The following is a 16,871-nucleotide window of genomic DNA, read 5'->3' as shown; positions in this document are numbered from 1 at the left end:
CTTTGTTGCTACCTTATTAGCCTTCTTAAGGCTAGTAATCTAATCGCGCATTAGCTTAGCTAAGAGTATTATAACCTTAGCCCCCTTCTTAAGCTAGTTAATTACTGCAATAATTAATGCTAGCGAAGAGCTCTTATGCCGCCAAACCTAATCACGTATTAGCGTTAATTAAGCTTCAAACTTGCGTGCGTTACTTAGGGTACAAGCCTGCTAGAGAGCCTCTACAACAGTAGCTACTAGAGTAGTAGGCGTGCGCAGCTTTATGTCTAGCTTTAATAGAACAGCGTCTAGCTAGAGAGGAACAAGGCCTGCGCCTTAAAAGGCTAAGCAGATATTAGCTAGCGTGAAGGATTAATTAAACGCTATCTTAAACGCTAGTAGAAACTTAAGCTTAGTAATATAGTTAATGTAGTTGCGTATTAGGCTCTCTACCTTACGGCTATACGCGCGCTTTAACGGCGAGAAGTAGCTAACGTTAAGAGGTTAAAGTAGGTAAGAGGAATATAGTAGCATATAGAGCGTGTAGATATTATTCTTCTTATATGTAACGGGTCGAGTCCTATTAGACTGCGCACGCAACTACAACGCGCCCACCGCGCCAAAAAGGCTGGCACAAGATATCAGAGCTGCTGATATCGTTGCGTAGTTGATACATAAGATAGCCACCGCTATCTGTACTGTAGCGGGCTACCTAGCCCGTTACATTATAAAGCTCTTAAAACTTAAGAGACTAGTAGCTCTTATAGCTATTAAGAATAAGCAGACAACGTATGCTAACAACGCAAGTTTTTATATAAGCATTAAAGTGCTTTAGCTAGATAATACCTAGCTTATTTATCTAGCTATTGTTGCTAACTACAATCGCCTAGTTGCGTAGGATCTCTGCTTCTTTGTACTAGGCGGATAGATGATATTTGCTAGCAAAGATAAGGAATAGTAGAACTGCCTAGCTAGCTGCGTTAATTGCTGCGATTAGCGTCACCTGTAAAGGGCTACGCCAGAGAGGCATGACCTACAGGTCACATGGCAGTGAATCACATGACTTTAGTCACGTGACTAAATGACGTGGTTAGTTACGTACGAACAAGCTTAAGTAAGGAGGAAAACTAAAGGTCTGAGCGTTCGTACGAGTAACAACTATAAAAGGAGGGCCCTCTAGATAGTTCTTTTCTGTATCTTTCTTCTTCTGTACAATAGGTGAATGCATACTCGTTAGTTAGGCCTCTCTCGCCCATAACATCACCTACCCACGATTGCCTAGCTTAACTACCTTTAGCTAGCCTCTTCTCTCTAACGCTGTTACAACTAGCTAAGTCGCGATCTTGCCTATTATAAAGCTAGCTTTGTTAAAGTTATAGACGTCCTTATTATAGATGCTATACTTAGCCTTTGTCTGCTCTATAAGCTTAAACTAGCTCTTAATTAGGACTAGATCTTTACATAGAGCTCTCTGCCTATTATACGCTTAATTAAAACGCGTTGTAAGACTATCTGTACGCTTAATAAAGTTAGCTAGCTACTTCTACCTAACCTAGCTAGCGCCGCGCACAGCTAGCAGCTTATTAGCTATATCGCGTATAGCGGCGTACGTGGGCGCAAATCCACGTGAGTTAAGATTAAGTATATAACTAACTATTACCTCCTCTTCTAGCTTAGTAAGCTTCTTTAAGTTAGGCTAGCAATCGCGTTGCGCGCGCTTCCTAGCGCGTTAGTTAATTAGTGTTAATTTTAGAATATTAAAGGCTATAGCAGCGCGTTAGGTACTTTAGATTTAGTTTCTATCTAAAGAAAAGAGAGCAAGCTAAATATCTGCCTCGTGAGAGATTAACTAAGAAGCGTGGCTTAGAGGCATTGTACGCAAAGGTGTGGTGGGTGATCAAAGTTGGTAGGGTGACCGACTCGCTTGTCTGACCGACTCGCTTATCCGTCACGTTACTAGAAGCGTAACACACTTCGACCACACACAGAGCACCATCAAAAAAAGAGAGAAGAATCAAGTTGAACCATAACACACATACAACTATATTCTTTTATGAATTTTTGCCAGTAGATCATGCCAAATCATAGCCCGCAAAAAAAAAGAGTTTACCCATACGAGGAAAGCCTATATTTACGTGCCTACAAGAAAATATGAAAAAAGGGGGGATATGTAAAACAGAAGTAGTAGTAGAAGTAGAAGAGAAAATGCAAGACAAAACCGGACCAAGTAGACCGAGTAAGAGTAAGGACATGTAGATATATAAAAGACTAGATTATTTTTCTTCAGAGGGCTTCCTTGCCTACTAGACCCGGTATCATCATTATCAATTCCTTCACCGCCCGACAACGGGTTTCAGCCCGAGGCCCACAGAGTGGTTTGATTGAGGTAGAGGTCGCAGGCGTGGGGGTGTTGCCTGCAGTAAGCGGGCATGAGGGCAGTGGCCTGGACACCGTTTGCGACAAGGTACTCCCTGAAGTTGAGGATGCGCTGAGTCATTTCCGTGGTGCGCTTGTGGCCGTCCTTGTCGCGGTTGCCGGACCAGACGAGCTCGGCGAGGGCGGCGGCGCGCGGCCACATTTTCTGGCTGATGACGACCGAGTCGACTTGCTCGGACCAGAGAGGAGCGATGGCACCCTCGACGAGGCTCTTCTGCGTGTCCGTCAGGTTGAGGGTAAAGTCAAAGTCGTAGATGCGCTGCCATGTCTTGTAAGGAGCGCACCAGTCACCGCCGCCGGCTCCCCAGTTGAAGTTTGGCGTGGTCGTGTCAGGGTTCTTCATGACGTTGTAGCGCGGGTCGTTGCCGACCCAGCCACCGTTGCCGCAGTCGAGGTAGATGAAGTCGGAGCTCGACACAATGACGCGGTAGCCCTGGCTGGTGAGGTTGGAAATGTGGTTCAGACCGTCGTTCCATGCTTGCAGGACAATGTCCTTGGGCACATTGCCAGTGGCGGCCACATCTGCCGAGAGCTTGACGTCTTCCCACATGACGAACGTCTTGTTGACCTGAGCGCGGAACGTGGGAATGGCGCGGTCGACCCACACTTGGTACAGGTCGCCCATGGTTTTTCCACTGTCAAAGAACTCGCGGGCCTTGGCAGAGAAGTTGTTGCAGTTTCGGAAGAGCTCGTCACCGCCAATGTGGAACCAGTCGCCGGGGAAGATGGTAGCCAGTTCCTTGTAGACCTTGGCTGTGACTTCGTAAGTCTTGTTGTTAAGAATGTCGAGCTGGCCCGGGTTGGGTTCCACGGCCGTGTGCTTTGGCCAGTCGTCATTGGCCCACCAACTGTTCTGGCAAGTTAGAATGGACTCATCGACCTGGGCCCAGCCAGAGCTGGCGTGGCCGGGCATGTCGACTTCTGGGATAATGCGCACACCGCGAGCGGCGGCGTACTTGACACTCCCACTCCCGGCGTAGCGTCGTGCAGCCGGCGATCTGTGTTGTGGGTGGAGCCCCCAAGGGTCATGGTTAAGTAAACGAACTAGCATGGTCCGTCCATCCCCCCCCCCCAGCTGCGCGTGAATGCACGCAGACATTGAAATACCGCCCCGACCTCTGCTCAAGGTTCGACCACCTTGCCACATTCCTTCTTTTTGCTCATTGCTCGACAAAGAGCCCCAACGCCTCCCACCCCCTCTCCTTTGTGTGTGTGCGCGCGTGTATACACAATAGCAAAGATGCGCGACTACGCACTGGCAACGGTCCTTACCGCATCCGCCTTGTTCGCTGGACAGGGCGAGGCAGTGGCCGTAAACCCTCTTCCCAAGCCCGTCAACATCACCTGGGGCTCCTCGGGATGCTTCACCGTCGGATCCCTTACGCTCGACGGCACAAACAACAAAATCGTCTCCAACGCCTTCAACCGCATGGTCAAGACAGCCACGAACCTGAAATGGACCCCAGCTGCTGTCGAGGCCCCCCCGGCCCAGTTCGAACCTTTCCCCAGCTCCAGCTCCAAGCGCAGGAGGGCCAAGGGGCAGTATTCCGTCGACGTTCCCTCTGCTGGTAACTGCACCGGCTCTATAAAGTCGGTCAAGGTCGATGTGGCCGATGCACACGCCCAGCTGCTGCACGGTGTCGACGAGTCCTACAAGCTCGAGCTCGCTGCTGGATCGGATACCGTCAAAATCACCGCAAAGACCGTCTACGGCGCTCTCCATGCATTCACCACAATGCAGCAAATGATCATCAACGATGGTTCCGGCAAGCTGATCATCGAACAGCCCGTCTCTGTCGACGACGCCCCGCTCTACCCCGTCCGCGGTATCATGATTGATAGCGGCCGCAACTTCATCTCCAAGGCCAAGATCCTCGAGCAGATTGACGGCATGGCCCTTTCCAAGCTCAATGTCCTTCACTGGCACATGGTCGACTCGCAATCCTGGGCCGTCGAAATCAATGCTTACCCTGAAATGACAAAGGACGCCTACTCGGCCAACGAGGTCTACTCGCAGGCCACCCTCAAGGAGATCGTGTTCCCCCTGGAGGCGCGGCGGCCAGTCAAGTGGTCAGCCTTGTTGCATGCCAAAGCCTCTCTCCGCTGCAACCCACACTGGCGATAGGGCGCGCCTGGCCCAGCGCCAGCGGACCGCGTGCCTTGTGGTGGTGGTGGCTGCTGCCGTGGTGCTGTAACCCTACCCTTGCTCTTAACGTCGGCTGGCCGTGGTGCGTACATGGTTTTGAGCCGCAGCACTGCTTTCGCTTTCAGCTGACGAGCCAGATGCAGTTGGCGGGGTCAGCCAATGCACCTGGGTACTGCTGCGCGAAGCTGACACTGATGCTCCTCCCCGCCACCCGGCTGGCGATCCGTTTCTTGTGCGCTAGAATGAACGCCTGTCACGCCCAGCTTTGGCGTCGTGTGTCTCGTCTTATCGATTGGGCCTGTGTGCGTGCGTGTGGTGTGGTGTGGTGTGGTGTGGTGTGCCAACCCGCGGGGCGGCGGGCAGCAGGCGGGCCGTTTATTGTGGATTTGGCCTTGATCAGAGTCCAAGTGCAAGGGAGCGCGGCGGGTGGGCGAAATAAGCAGACGCAGGCGGTTCGGCCGTGGTCGTGGTCGTGGCCGTGGCTCGGAGATTTTGGGAGGCATCCTGGGCGGAGGACGTGGACCTCACCCTCGCCCTCGCCCTCACGCCAAGGGGCGACGGCGGTGCCGCCTGTTTCCGGCCATGCGCTTAGGCGAGCGGCTGCGGGCATGTTTCATCCAAGCACGCTGCGCTGCTGGCTAGAGGCGCAGCAGAAACAAAACCGCCTGTGTGTGTGTGTGTGTGTGTGGTCATCCGGGCACAGTCAGTGGCAGTGGCAGTGGCAGTGGCAGTACCAGTACCAGTTGACTGCAATGGACTGGCACTGGCACTGGCACTGGCAGCACCAAACACGTGGCTGCCACCGCTCCGCCAGCGACATCCAACCACGCCGTCATGCCGCTGATACTCCCGTCACAGTCACGTGGTCGCCCATCTGCCGTGCTCATCATTTAGCGTCCTGTTTCAGATAGACGTAATTGTAATCGCACGCCCCGGCCAAACCCTCGCCTGTAGCCATCTGCATCGTCGTCGCTGTCACTGTCCAGCTGTCCATGTTGCCAATTTGCTCACGCATGCGCTTGTCATGCATAAGCATTGACAGCTGGAAACCCTCGGGTTATTATTAGCCAAACCTTACAGTCTACTAGAACACTCTTCGTGCAATCTTGACCACATCCATACCCAATCTGTAATCCCCAACCTTGTTCCCATGAATCACGCCCTGGCATGACGACACTACCAATTCAATTTGCTCCCCCTCCACGCCTGCCCTTCAACTACCGTCAACTCCCGCTTACGTGAGCCGGCTCTCACCATGTTCTTTTTTTTTTGGTCCATACAGTACTGGCAAACATCGTCCGATCCAATCCTTTTCCCTCGCCACACTCACTCAGCTGGTAGCACTCGCAACCAGCGCTCCATCAGAGACTTTTGCCGCCGTCGGTGAAACATCCTCGCTCTTTGTCATGTTGTAGAGTGGCTGTTGCTGCTGCTGCTGCTGCTTGAATGATGCCCAGTCGGGCGCAGGTACGCTCAACAACTTGCAAACATCCTTGCGTCTGTGCCTGAAGTCGTCGTACAAATGTTTCCATATCCGTCTTTCCGCGCAAGTCCCTTCGTGGCTGCCGCCGCAATCGGGCTGCATCTCTTCCAGGCTGCCCAGCGGCCACATGTACCACGGTGGTGGCAGTGGGTAGTCGCTGAAATGCACCACTTTCGCCTCTTTGTAAGCCCTTTCCGCGTCCCACTCTTCATCTGCATCCCCTAGGTAGTCGGCATGATGATGCTGCCGAAACTCGGCCGTGCGAAGAGCATACGGCCGCTGTGGTAAGACCAACGCGCTATCCTCGTACCGTTCGTTCAAAATCTCCATGTCATATCTGTGCATTTGAACCAACGTCGTGTCACCACCACCTTCCATACGCCGCTTAAACTTTTCCAACTCGGCCAAACTGGGCTTGATCACCATAAGCTTCGTCAAGAGCGGCCATGGCTTACTGTCGGTCCAGTATGCGCGCGACATGGCCATTGGCGTTTGCGGCAGCAGAAAGAGCTCGTCGAGTGACCCGAGCAGCGTAAGGTCCGAGTCCAGTGCAATGACGCGATCGTAATACTCGAGGGAAAAAGCCATGAGCTTCGTCACCGTCTCGTCCCATACCCACTGCTCTGTCATGCCGTTAGCCTGTCCGCTTGCCATACAAGCACTTCTGCTCTACACATGCCTTTGGTACGACCCGCCACCTGGAGCGGGTGGACAGGATGCAGCTTGGCCTTGTACACTTCGCGTGCCAAAACCAGCAGCTGGCTGTCCCGATCTTTCGAGCTCTCCACCGTCGTGTCCCAGTGTTCCGGATAGAAAAGAACGCGGTCTGCCTTGCTCCCGTACCGGCTGAGTGCGTCGAGCACTAGCACAGCATGGCAGAGCGAAGCACTGTCCGTCGCATAAACACTATATGCATAGTTTAACCAATTGATCTCGAGCCCGCCTCCCGTCTTGGGTACTTGACCGTGGCGCGGATACAGCAACCAGCACACGAATACGAAGCCGCCAATGTAGTATGGGTAACGACGCCGCGCCCGCCACGCCCGCCGCTCAGGCTCCGTCTCAAACCGTGGAAGCTCGTCCGATCGCCGCCGACGCATGGCTGGGTGAGGGGGGTGGCCGAGATGTTGACATGTCCACGCGGCTATGCCTACGTTGGTGCTCCAAACTCGACCGAACCATCCGTGACGCGTGCCCACCGAGTTGACGTGCCCACATACCGAGCCTGCACACAAAGCTCGGATCCCCATTATGTCAGCAACGCCAGCGGGACACACTCACCGCTACACTATTACCTGATACCCATTGCTAATTCGCCTCGAATTACACATGCATATGCGTATTAGTCGCCATTCAACCGCCCGCCACACTTCGAATGTGCTCAAGCTACGTCTACCTTGCTGAAGTTTTAGCGCATGAGCACAAATCACAGTCTGCACAGAAAAACCAATTGAGGAACGACAAGACTTATTTTTATCATTGTCGTATGCCAGAGTCACTTTTGTAGTGTGGTATCAAACAGCCCAAACGCCGTAGCTGCGCAAACTTCCCCGGTTCCACGGCGTGAACCTCGAGGTTGAGACATGATCCTCATTCAGCTATGTAGCACCCTCTATGGCATATATCATTCATCGTAATCGTCGCGCACACTGTGCAAACGCTTACTCCTCGGGAACTGCGCCGTGTTAGCTAATCATGTCTCCAAAAATATGCGCCTTGTCAAACTTACTCTCAATCTCGCCAGCCCTGACGTCGTCGGAAACATCCTTGGGGCTGCGACCGTCAACCTTGCAGCCAGTGCTGAAGGCAGTGCCGAGAATCTCAAGAACGGTACCCTTCAGGTCCTTGGCCATGGACTTGAAGCGCATGGTGCGGGCAATGTTGATAATCTCATCTAGAGGAATGCTCTTGGTGTGCTTGATGTTCTTCTCCTTCTTGCGGTCTCGGGGAGGCTCCTTGAGGGCCTTGATGACGAGGGAAGAGGCCGAGGGAACGACGGAGACGGCGGCTTGACGGTTTTGGATGGTCAACTTGACGGTAACGCGGAGACCCTTCCAGTCACCAGTGGCCTTGGCGATATCTTCACCGACCTCTGTGTCTTTGTTAGCCTTCTCTTCCGGCAATGCGCGTGCGCAGCATTTGACACATACTCTTGGGCGAGAGACCGAGAGGACCGATCTTGGGAGCGAGCGCGGACGAGGCACCGATTTCACCACCCGTCGCACGGAGGTGGATAACCTTAACCTCGGAGGGATCGATCTTGGGAGCTTTGGGTATGTAAGCGCATGGCGTTGGAGGGAAGCCTGGCTGCTAAACAAGGCGAATTCTCTCGTGGCCAGGCGCGCCCTCAATTGAGCGTCCTGTCCACACAGAGTCTCCGAGCATCTTGTTTAAAGCCGACCAGAAGGATGATACTCACGCATGGCTAGTGCTTGAGGTAGTCAATCGGTTCTGGTTGTAAAGAATGACTGCCGTAGATTTTGGGGGAAGTTCGTGAAAGTCTGAAATGTCGTGGTGGGGGACGACAATATTGGTGGTCCAGCAAAGACAAGCGAGCCTTGGCGGAGCTTGGCCTAATAGGCGATAGCCGCATTGCCACGCATCTGCACTGCACCACTCGGGGCCTGCTTCACCATCTACAAAGTGGGATTAACCAATAAAGGAAATTTCCAGACGTATTGAGTTGGAGTAGGTGTAATACCTGTAATATGTTGGCCTTGCTAGGGCAGCGAGCAATACAAAACCGCGTTCTACCATGTTGCAGGAGCACGAGCATTCTCTTCAAGTTCAATGAGTGACATGCTATCCTTCCATGACTGTGTACTTCCTCTGTTCATGGTTGCTAGCTCAAATCACGGATGTGAATCTTCTCGGCGCCAAACGGCTGTGAATACCTGTTGCCCACAACACCATGCCACGCAGTCATGACACTTCACTATCACGGTCATCAATCAGTCGACCATAGACTTCTCATTTACTCAGAATACCGGCATTTCTACTCTCTTGTCCTTCATACCACTGAAGCGCTCAATCTCGCCTATACCTACCATTTACAATCATGGTTCTACGACCCCATCATAACCATATACGAAGATGCTGCGAAAGGGCACACCACGCGATGTTTCCGCCGTATCATCCTGTCAATTTTCTGGTGGTAGAAAATGACCCCAATGATGGAGATAAGTCACAAAATGGGGATGACAAAGGTGGACAAGAAAGCAGGACGGAGACGACACCTACAACTATGCATGAAGCGCCAGAGCAAGGTACTGAGAATAAGCCAAAAGAGGCTATACCTACAGTCTCGGAGCCTGTAATCAACCTTTCGAGACTTACATGGCTGCTGCCGCCTTCTGCGATACATGATGGTCGACTCTTCAGAAAGGTTGGATGAGTATGTATATGAGGTGTCGTAAGAGACCGCAGTGGTACAAAGGGGTTTACTGCCTGTCTATGCTTGTACCTCACAACTGGTTGTGTGATATGGGGATTTAATTTAGCATTTAGTTTTTCTCATGATACGCTTGAAATGGCAACTCAATAGCTACTCAAACTGGGCTAAGCAGAGACTTTGCTATTGATACCATGGTGACCTGTAGAGATATTAACCATTTTTTGAATCTCGCATGTGAGTTATGATCAATGCTGGTGACGTAGATATGATTACATAACATGATCACTGTCTATACATTCGAAACGAGCCAGAGAGTCCCGAACGTACAACCTCCTAACTTTCGTAACCGTCTGCATATCCTCAAGAACCAAGCTTGATGCGACGAAACGTAGGCTCCGGCCTCATAGGCTCGCGGTTGTCCTCCAGCCACCTATTCCTCTCTCCCTCTTCCAGCCGTGATATCTCACGAACCCGCTTAACGTAATCGACCTCATTCCGCCAAGCGTCTCGTATATGGAAAACGTGTTTATTTACCACTGACTCGCCGAGCTTGGTGTGATGCGCAAACCACCAGTTGATTCGCCATGAAAATATGGAGAGGCCATGCACAATCTGAAACGGTAGATCAGCCAAATGTCGGTTGACATTCCTTCTTGGAGAGAGGGAGAGAGAGAAACGAAGAGGGGCAAGTGACAAGAGACGAAGAGTGAAACTTACGACGCTGCTAACCATGGCAAACCAAACACAAACCTGAACTAGCTCATACAGTACTTCCACATCTCCCCGTAAGCGTCCTTCGGCACTAGTAGTAACATGCTCTTCGAGATACTCGAGCGTGACATGCAGGTAGAAGATGGAACTGACACCAATCGGACCGAACCACCCCATGAACAGCGCCTGCTTCAATGTTTCCACATTTCCCCTCAGCAATCTCGCTTTCCACAGTGCTAGTACCACAGGCAACCTCCTTAGACCCAGGATCGCGATAGCAAGGCATATGAGTCGCCACAGCGGAAGTGGACCGATGCCCAGGTCTCCCTCACCATGGATGGATGGTGCGAATCGTGGCCAGGGACACACAGCGCCAAAGTAGATGAAGATGGCCCAGTTCAGCAGCATGTCAATGGTTGGGTCAAAGCTATCGCCCTCGGATTTCTGGCGAAACCAGTCGTCCCACGTCAAGACGTTGCCGGCTATAAAAGCTGCGAGGATATCATCGCTGCCTACCATGCCGCAGGTGCCGATGAAAAGCAGCACCAGGATGACACTGAAAGCATAACAGGATTCTTTGTCGACGTATCTCAATGCATTGGCAAACCTCAGTGCACGTCGCGCTGCATAGCCCAGCACCAGGCCCCAGGCGACGCTCAGCAACACGACGAAGCCAATGGTCTCGCCAAAGAACATGCCCATCGCTGTACCTGCACTGCCAGCCCCTGACTCAGTGTATTCTCCGTTACCTCCAACATAGCGAATAAGGTAGAGAGCGAAGAAGAGAAAGGGATAACCTAGGCCATCATTCGCTCCACTCTCTGCTTGAATCAGCTGTGCCAGAGCAGGAGAAACATGATTCTCGGCCCATCGCCCCTTGATCACAGTTACAGCGAGAACAGGATCCGTAGGGGCTATGCAAGCCCCAATGGTCAGAGCATGCAGAAATGGCATCCTCTCATTGTCTACCACGCAGATAGCCCAGACCAGGAAGCTGCTTATGACCCACATGCCCAACATGCCCAAGCTAAGGATAGCTACAACAGGTCGCCGAGCATGCTTGAGAAACCGAGCTGGCAGCTGCACACCGGTAAGTATAAACTGGATAGTAAGAACCAGCCTTGTAAAGTCTAGCGTAGCGGTGCGAAGCTGTTGGTCGCCGGCAGCCCAACGCTCGGGCCGTAGGAAATTAGTTACGCGCGGTCCTGCTACGATGCCCACCAACAGGGCAATGACTTTGTTTTACGGCTCACGAGCCAGTAACGCAGACACAATCGACGATAAGTAAGAAAAAAAAAGGGGGGGGGATATGGGGCAGCAGCCAATGTCTCGGAATACTTACGAGACTCGGAAATGAAAAGACGCTCTTTTATCAGGTAAGAGACGAGAGAAAAGCATACTGCAAAAACTCCCACGACACCGCAAACAACATGGAAATCGCTTGTGTTTACATCCGGCATGGCGAGTGATTGCGTAAGCTCCAGGTGCTATCGGTCCAATTCTCTCGGCGAATAGGTATTAGGGTCTACATGGGAAATAGGGGTGTCCGATGTCAAAAAGAAGAAGGGATAAAATAAATTAGAGTAGGTAATAGCATAAGTGAGAGTGGCATATAATGGGATACTTTATCATGTGAATTGTGAATCCCACATGCTTGGCGTGAGTTGATTGGCATCGTCATTCTGACTAACGCCAATGTCCCCATGCAGAGTGACTTGCCTGATTTTTCGACGTTGCGCATGCGATCTTGTTTAAATCACGATCTCTGTGTTCGTTAATTCCATATTATCACGGTATCAATGAAGCATCGGTAACATAGTGCAACTCCGTTAGTGGGGGTTTTCATCGTTAGATGTGATCGATTTGGCTCGCTTTAAACCGCACTCCCGCTGGTGTTTGCTCCAGCATGTGGACAGAAAGACATACCCTAAACGTCATATCTTGAAAGCCAAGAAATTATTTGACAATTTCTTGCCTCGTGAATACGTATGAGGCAAATGTGTAGAAATTGTGCGTCTGGGCCATGGTGTTCCAAGATTCTGTCTTGGTAAGTATTCTTGGTCGGTGCTCACAATTCAGCAATCCTCCATGGTATGATACAAGTGCACACAACGTCTCGCAGCACCTAGTTAGTACTCAAATCCAGCTTACTGATTTGTAACATGCCTGAGCCAGGCTAGCACTATTTAGTACTAGGAATGTTCCAATGAATGTATCTTCTGTAATTCGCTGTCATCTCTTCGTAGCGGCTTACCTCTTCTCGCGGATAATAACTTAAATCGTACAACACCTAAAAGTGCCATATCCCAGATAGCCTAAGCTCTATATATGATTAAATCGCAAGATCACCAATCTGTACGCGTAGTCTTTATGGAGTCGTACATGTTTCATTCTTCATCGTACAGTACCCATTTTTGCATCCAATTTCTTCCTCTACCTTACTCATCGAACCCCATGTTATTCAAGATAGCGTCTTCTGAAAGTCAATTATCACCAACATATGGAAGCAAAGTCACTCTTTCCAACATGCTCAACATCATTCTCAGCATCGCCGTGGCCCGCAGGCGCAAAGTCAGTCGTTACGAGTGTAACATACAACACAGAAAGTAAGACAACTTACATCAACCGCATCCGTACCAAGTACAGCTCCAGCTCAAAAACCTACTGAATAGCACATGTCAATCGTCCCCTAATCTGCTCTCAGATGAAGCCGATGAAAACACGCGCAATCACGCTTTTAAATCCGTACCCAGTTCCCACATAAAGCCTCTTACCTACCTCAACATCAACCCAAAACGAGAACAATAGTGCTACTTAGTCTTTCACGGCTCCGGTAACAACGTACGCATGTCAAGTGCAGCTATCTGTAAAGCCGACACAAGAAACGAAGAATCAAAGTGTCAGTGGGAAACGAAACATGACAACACTATATGGGAGAGTTGTAACCCTCAAGATGGGATTGTTAGTTTTTAGGAACGAGGCACCGAGGGAAAGGCTAGCTTGAGCTATGGATATCGCGGCCCTTAGCTGCAGTGCGTAATCATAGGTATGGCAGAGTTAGAAACTGAGGTGCGTTGAGTTTTCGCTAGGAGAGTATGACAGTACAAGACGAAAAAGTGGGTTTGGAGGTTGGAACAGAACAGATGTGCTACGTGCAGGATCTGATGAACTTGAAAGGTGCGGTGTTGATGCATATACAGGAGGGAGTTTCGGATATTGCCAAATGATGCGAATGGACTGCATTCTAAGTATTTAGGTATTTTTCTTTTTTTTCGCGAATCGAATTCGGATATCACTCTAATAAATACAACGGCAAAGATGAATTGCGAGTATTTATAGAGTAACATGTCATTATTATGCAACAGCGTATTGCCTACGCAAGCTAGAAAGGTGGCTAGTGAAATTGGCTTTATCGTATATCGTCAATCATATTGGCGTTATTGCATGCCATCTTGCTCGGGCCATCGCAGGTCTGAACCGGAAAACTGCGGAAAAGTAAAGGGCGGGATGAGCATATTGCCTGCGCCTGTCTCTGCACTACCAAACATTCTCTCAACATCGTTCTGTTTTTGTCAGCATAGAGCATCGACAGCGGTACGAGGCACTTACCCAATCAATATCGTTGATGGCGTCCATGGAGTTGCTGCCAGTTGATCCGGGCGTCATGCCGTATACTGCAGAATTCGGGCTACTGGCATTGCTGCTGGCGCCATGTTCTGCTACAGACGCATATCTTTGGGCAGGAGTTGTGAGACGAAAGTCACTGTAGGTTGATGGATGTGAAACTGGAAGTGATGCTGGAAGGTCGATAGTGCCCCACTCCACGGTCGGGATAGCACCCGGAAACTGGGCTATCCTAGCACCCAGCGTCGACCCATGTTGCAAAGTCGATTGATGTGGTGAAGGTGCAAGTTGTTGTGGGGTCGGTCTCCCGCCCAGACCATGTGGAACAGGTCCCGTGTTGGCCATAGGGGTTGGCACACTTTTCTGTCGGTGCCTGTCTTCTTGTTGAGCTTGTGATCCCGACTCTAGCGCTGGCACTGCTGCTAACATATTTGTTGGGGCGCGGACTCTCTTGATTTCGGAATATATCTTCGATTTACCGACCAGATCCTCTAAGACTATTCTCCTCTTTTCATCGTTGGAAAGTTCAGGAGGAAGGTTGAAAGAGTAGTCCAAGCATCTCCAAATCCGCTGTTCCGTAGCCGGGTCTGGATTGGATACACAAACTTCGTTGACAAGGAGAAGCGCAGAATGGTGCTGATGGAGAGCACCAACAATCCATGACCATGAGGATAAGATGGGATGCTGTTCAATTGCCATTCCGTGTTCCAGAATCATTGTCGCAGCACTCATAATAAGCTGACGCAAGCGCTCAGGCATCTTGTTGCGAGCACTCGCTATGTACTTTTGCAATATGGAAACGTAGAGCCTATTTGAGACGATCCCGTGAAGTTCTGAAGCCAGGACATGCAGCGGCTCCAGCTTGTTGAGCATTGGGAGGTATTTCTTTTCCATGGCTGCTTGAAACGACTGGACTCTTGATAGGATAGAGGTGATGGTGACTCCGCTCTTGTCGCCTGTGCGTTTCCGGTCCAGTTTTGGTCTTTCACTCCAGAGAAAACGATGCATCTCGTAGGCTTCAAAGCGCATACGGCTTATGGTCATGTCCGTAAACCGATTGGAGTCTTTGCTAACATCTACGCTGCGGTCACCTCGTTCGGCCCGGTCCAGGTCATCATCATCGACGTTAAGAGGAAAGCGCGTGTCGTAGTCGTCAAGATGGATCTGCGGCCGGGGGCCCACGGCGTCACAAGTACGAAGATCCAGGAAGCAGATCTGGTACCACACGAGGCGCCGTACCTGGCATTCGATGGGAGAAGTGCTGTACGCAGTAGGGTCGCGATGGAGCCCCATGCATTCAGCAAGTCGTATCAATGATCCTGTGAGTGCAGAATGGGCACGGGACACTTCATTGCGGCACAAGGGAATCTGAGATCGGCAAGTTAGAAGTGGGACGTCTTGTAGTACTTGCAGCACTTGCTCATAGCGAAATGCAAATGGGCGGGCATACCAGATACATGACAAAAGCCTGGACTGTTTCCAGCTTTGTGGTGCGCAGAAAGTTTGCTTTGGCGAGAGCTGCCTCGGTCCCCTCGCGGAAGCTGTTCACCAACGTTTGTTTGTCGACACGAAACTCAGCACTCACTCTTTCATCCTTCATAGAGACGACAGAGCCTAACAGAGCTGCAAAGAGAACGGCCTGGAATGAAGGGCGGGGCTCCATTCCCATGTTGACCCTGATCCAGAAATTCTGATACTGTCTCTCGAACGAAGGACGATGCACGACCCGAGAAATGGCATGCACAGCAATCCAATAATGGGCGATCAGTTTGTCGACGACAAAGCGTGCGGGTAAGTAAGACGCGAGCGACACATTGTCGACCCCAGAAGCCAGTACGAAATTCGAAGATGGCGCGACATAGTCTTGGGTTGGTGCTAACCAGACAGCCGGATCTTCCTCGATATTTGGCCTAGGGTGAGACTCGTGGTTGGGCAGTTGCTTCAGCGTCTGGGCCAACTAAGAAAAAGAATGTCATTATAGATGACCGATGTAGCACTTTGCAGACTTACCTCATCCGAGAATCGTGGGCGTACGAGGCCCCCAATACGTTCTGTGATTCGTACCTTGCCCATGCGGAAGCCGAGATCGACCATATCGTCGTTCGTATCGTCTTCGGGTTCATAGTAGGCGGCATCTTCAGTGACCAAACCTGTCGGTCGAAGGTTCTTGATCTCTTCATCGTCTTCCTGATCACTCTGGTGATTCTGGCCAGGGAGTGTGCTCAGTCCGGTCAACTCAAATGGACTCGTGGTGCTGGACTGTGCCTTGCGAGCGACGCCTTCTTCGAGGCTTCTCTCGAGCATGCCCATCTGCTCCTTGAGCTCGGCGAGCTTTGCCTGGGCATCCGAGTCCAACGCTTGGGCGATAAAGACACATGATCGAGCGTTTTTGGTGCAATGTGTGCATGGATGGCCTTTGTCACATTTTAGTTTTCTTCTTCGACACTCAAGACATGAAGTGATGAGTCGGTTCCGACGACGAACACGTGGTTGGGGTTGGTGCGTCTTTCGCTCAGCTGGACCAGACGTGGGTGTCTGACTAGGCCGCTGGGCCCCCTCCTGGCTTGGCACAGGCGCGCTGGACATGATGGGGTGAGGTGCAGCTGCAACCCCCGTACCACGAGGCTCGATCTCTTACGGGCGTAAGATGCAGATGCTGAGCTGGGGGTTAGCGATGCGCGAAGGAATAGACTAAGCGGGAAGCGACGGTTACGTACATTAGCTACCGGATCCTTTCGTCTTCCTGACGGCCCTGGAAGAGTTGTTCTCGAGAAGCTGAACGTCGCAAGGTAGATGTTGGGGGGTACTTGGGCGAGCTGAGCTCTCGGGCTCGATGTTTGGGTAGGCTGAGGAGAGGATTGTCTGGAACGCATCGGCGGAGACGTGTACCTCTCGACCCTTTCCCCTTTTGGGATTCTGGGATTTTCCTGCGATAGGAACAGGCTCTGTATGTAGTCTGCGTCGGCTGCTCCCTTGCGACATGATAGAAGGGCCGTCAGCCGCCCCACCCCGGCTCTCCCGCGCAACATGGACGAGCTGCTACTACTACTAGTAAGATCGTCTTTGTCAGCGTCGCTGGCTCGAGTTAGTTATCTTTG

At 51.3% G+C, this 16,871-nt stretch overlaps 4 protein-coding genes across 4 annotated transcripts; 1 reads left to right on the top strand and 3 right to left on the bottom strand.

Annotated features, from left to right (window-relative positions):
- Positions 1-2,332: 2,332 nt before the first annotated feature.
- SETTUDRAFT_26176 (glycoside hydrolase family 20 protein) lies at positions 2,333-3,466 on the bottom strand (the record flags this gene model as incomplete). Its single annotated transcript, XM_008024232.1, has 1 exon — positions 2,333-3,466. One exon carries the CDS (start codon positions 3,464-3,466, stop codon positions 2,333-2,335), a length of 1,134 nt encoding a protein of 377 aa, XP_008022423.1.
- Positions 3,467-3,655: 189 nt separating this feature from the next.
- Positions 3,656-4,540, top strand: SETTUDRAFT_26175 (glycoside hydrolase family 20 protein; the record flags this gene model as incomplete). Its single annotated transcript, XM_008024231.1, has 1 exon — positions 3,656-4,540. One exon carries the CDS (start codon positions 3,656-3,658, stop codon positions 4,538-4,540), a length of 885 nt encoding a protein of 294 aa, XP_008022422.1.
- A 1,183-nt stretch (positions 4,541-5,723) lies between these two features.
- SETTUDRAFT_175782 (glycosyltransferase family 8 protein) lies at positions 5,724-7,144 on the bottom strand (the record flags this gene model as incomplete). Its single annotated transcript, XM_008024566.1, has 2 exons — positions 5,724-6,667; positions 6,724-7,144. 2 exons carry the CDS (start codon positions 7,142-7,144, stop codon positions 5,892-5,894), a joined length of 1,197 nt encoding a protein of 398 aa, XP_008022757.1. The 3' UTR covers positions 5,724-5,891.
- Positions 7,145-7,500: 356 nt separating this feature from the next.
- On the bottom strand, positions 7,501-16,130 carry SETTUDRAFT_175781 (uncharacterized protein). Its single transcript, XM_008024565.1, has 7 exons — positions 15,784-16,130; positions 15,224-15,730; positions 13,759-15,141; positions 13,676-13,712; positions 8,195-8,311; positions 7,774-8,136; positions 7,501-7,719 (listed from the first exon to the last, which is right to left on the bottom strand). Exons 1-7 carry the CDS (start codon positions 16,081-16,083, stop codon positions 7,706-7,708), a joined length of 2,721 nt encoding a protein of 906 aa, XP_008022756.1. The 5' UTR covers positions 16,084-16,130; the 3' UTR covers positions 7,501-7,705.
- Between the last annotated feature and the right edge of the window lie 741 nt (positions 16,131-16,871).

This window comes from Exserohilum turcica (assembly GCF_000359705.1).
Source record: "Exserohilum turcica Et28A unplaced genomic scaffold SETTUscaffold_12, whole genome shotgun sequence".
In the NCBI taxonomy this organism is placed as follows: domain Eukaryota; kingdom Fungi; phylum Ascomycota; class Dothideomycetes; order Pleosporales; family Pleosporaceae; genus Exserohilum; species Exserohilum turcicum.
Note: the sequence above shows the minus strand (reverse complement) of the source record. Positions and strands in the feature narration are given on the sequence as shown.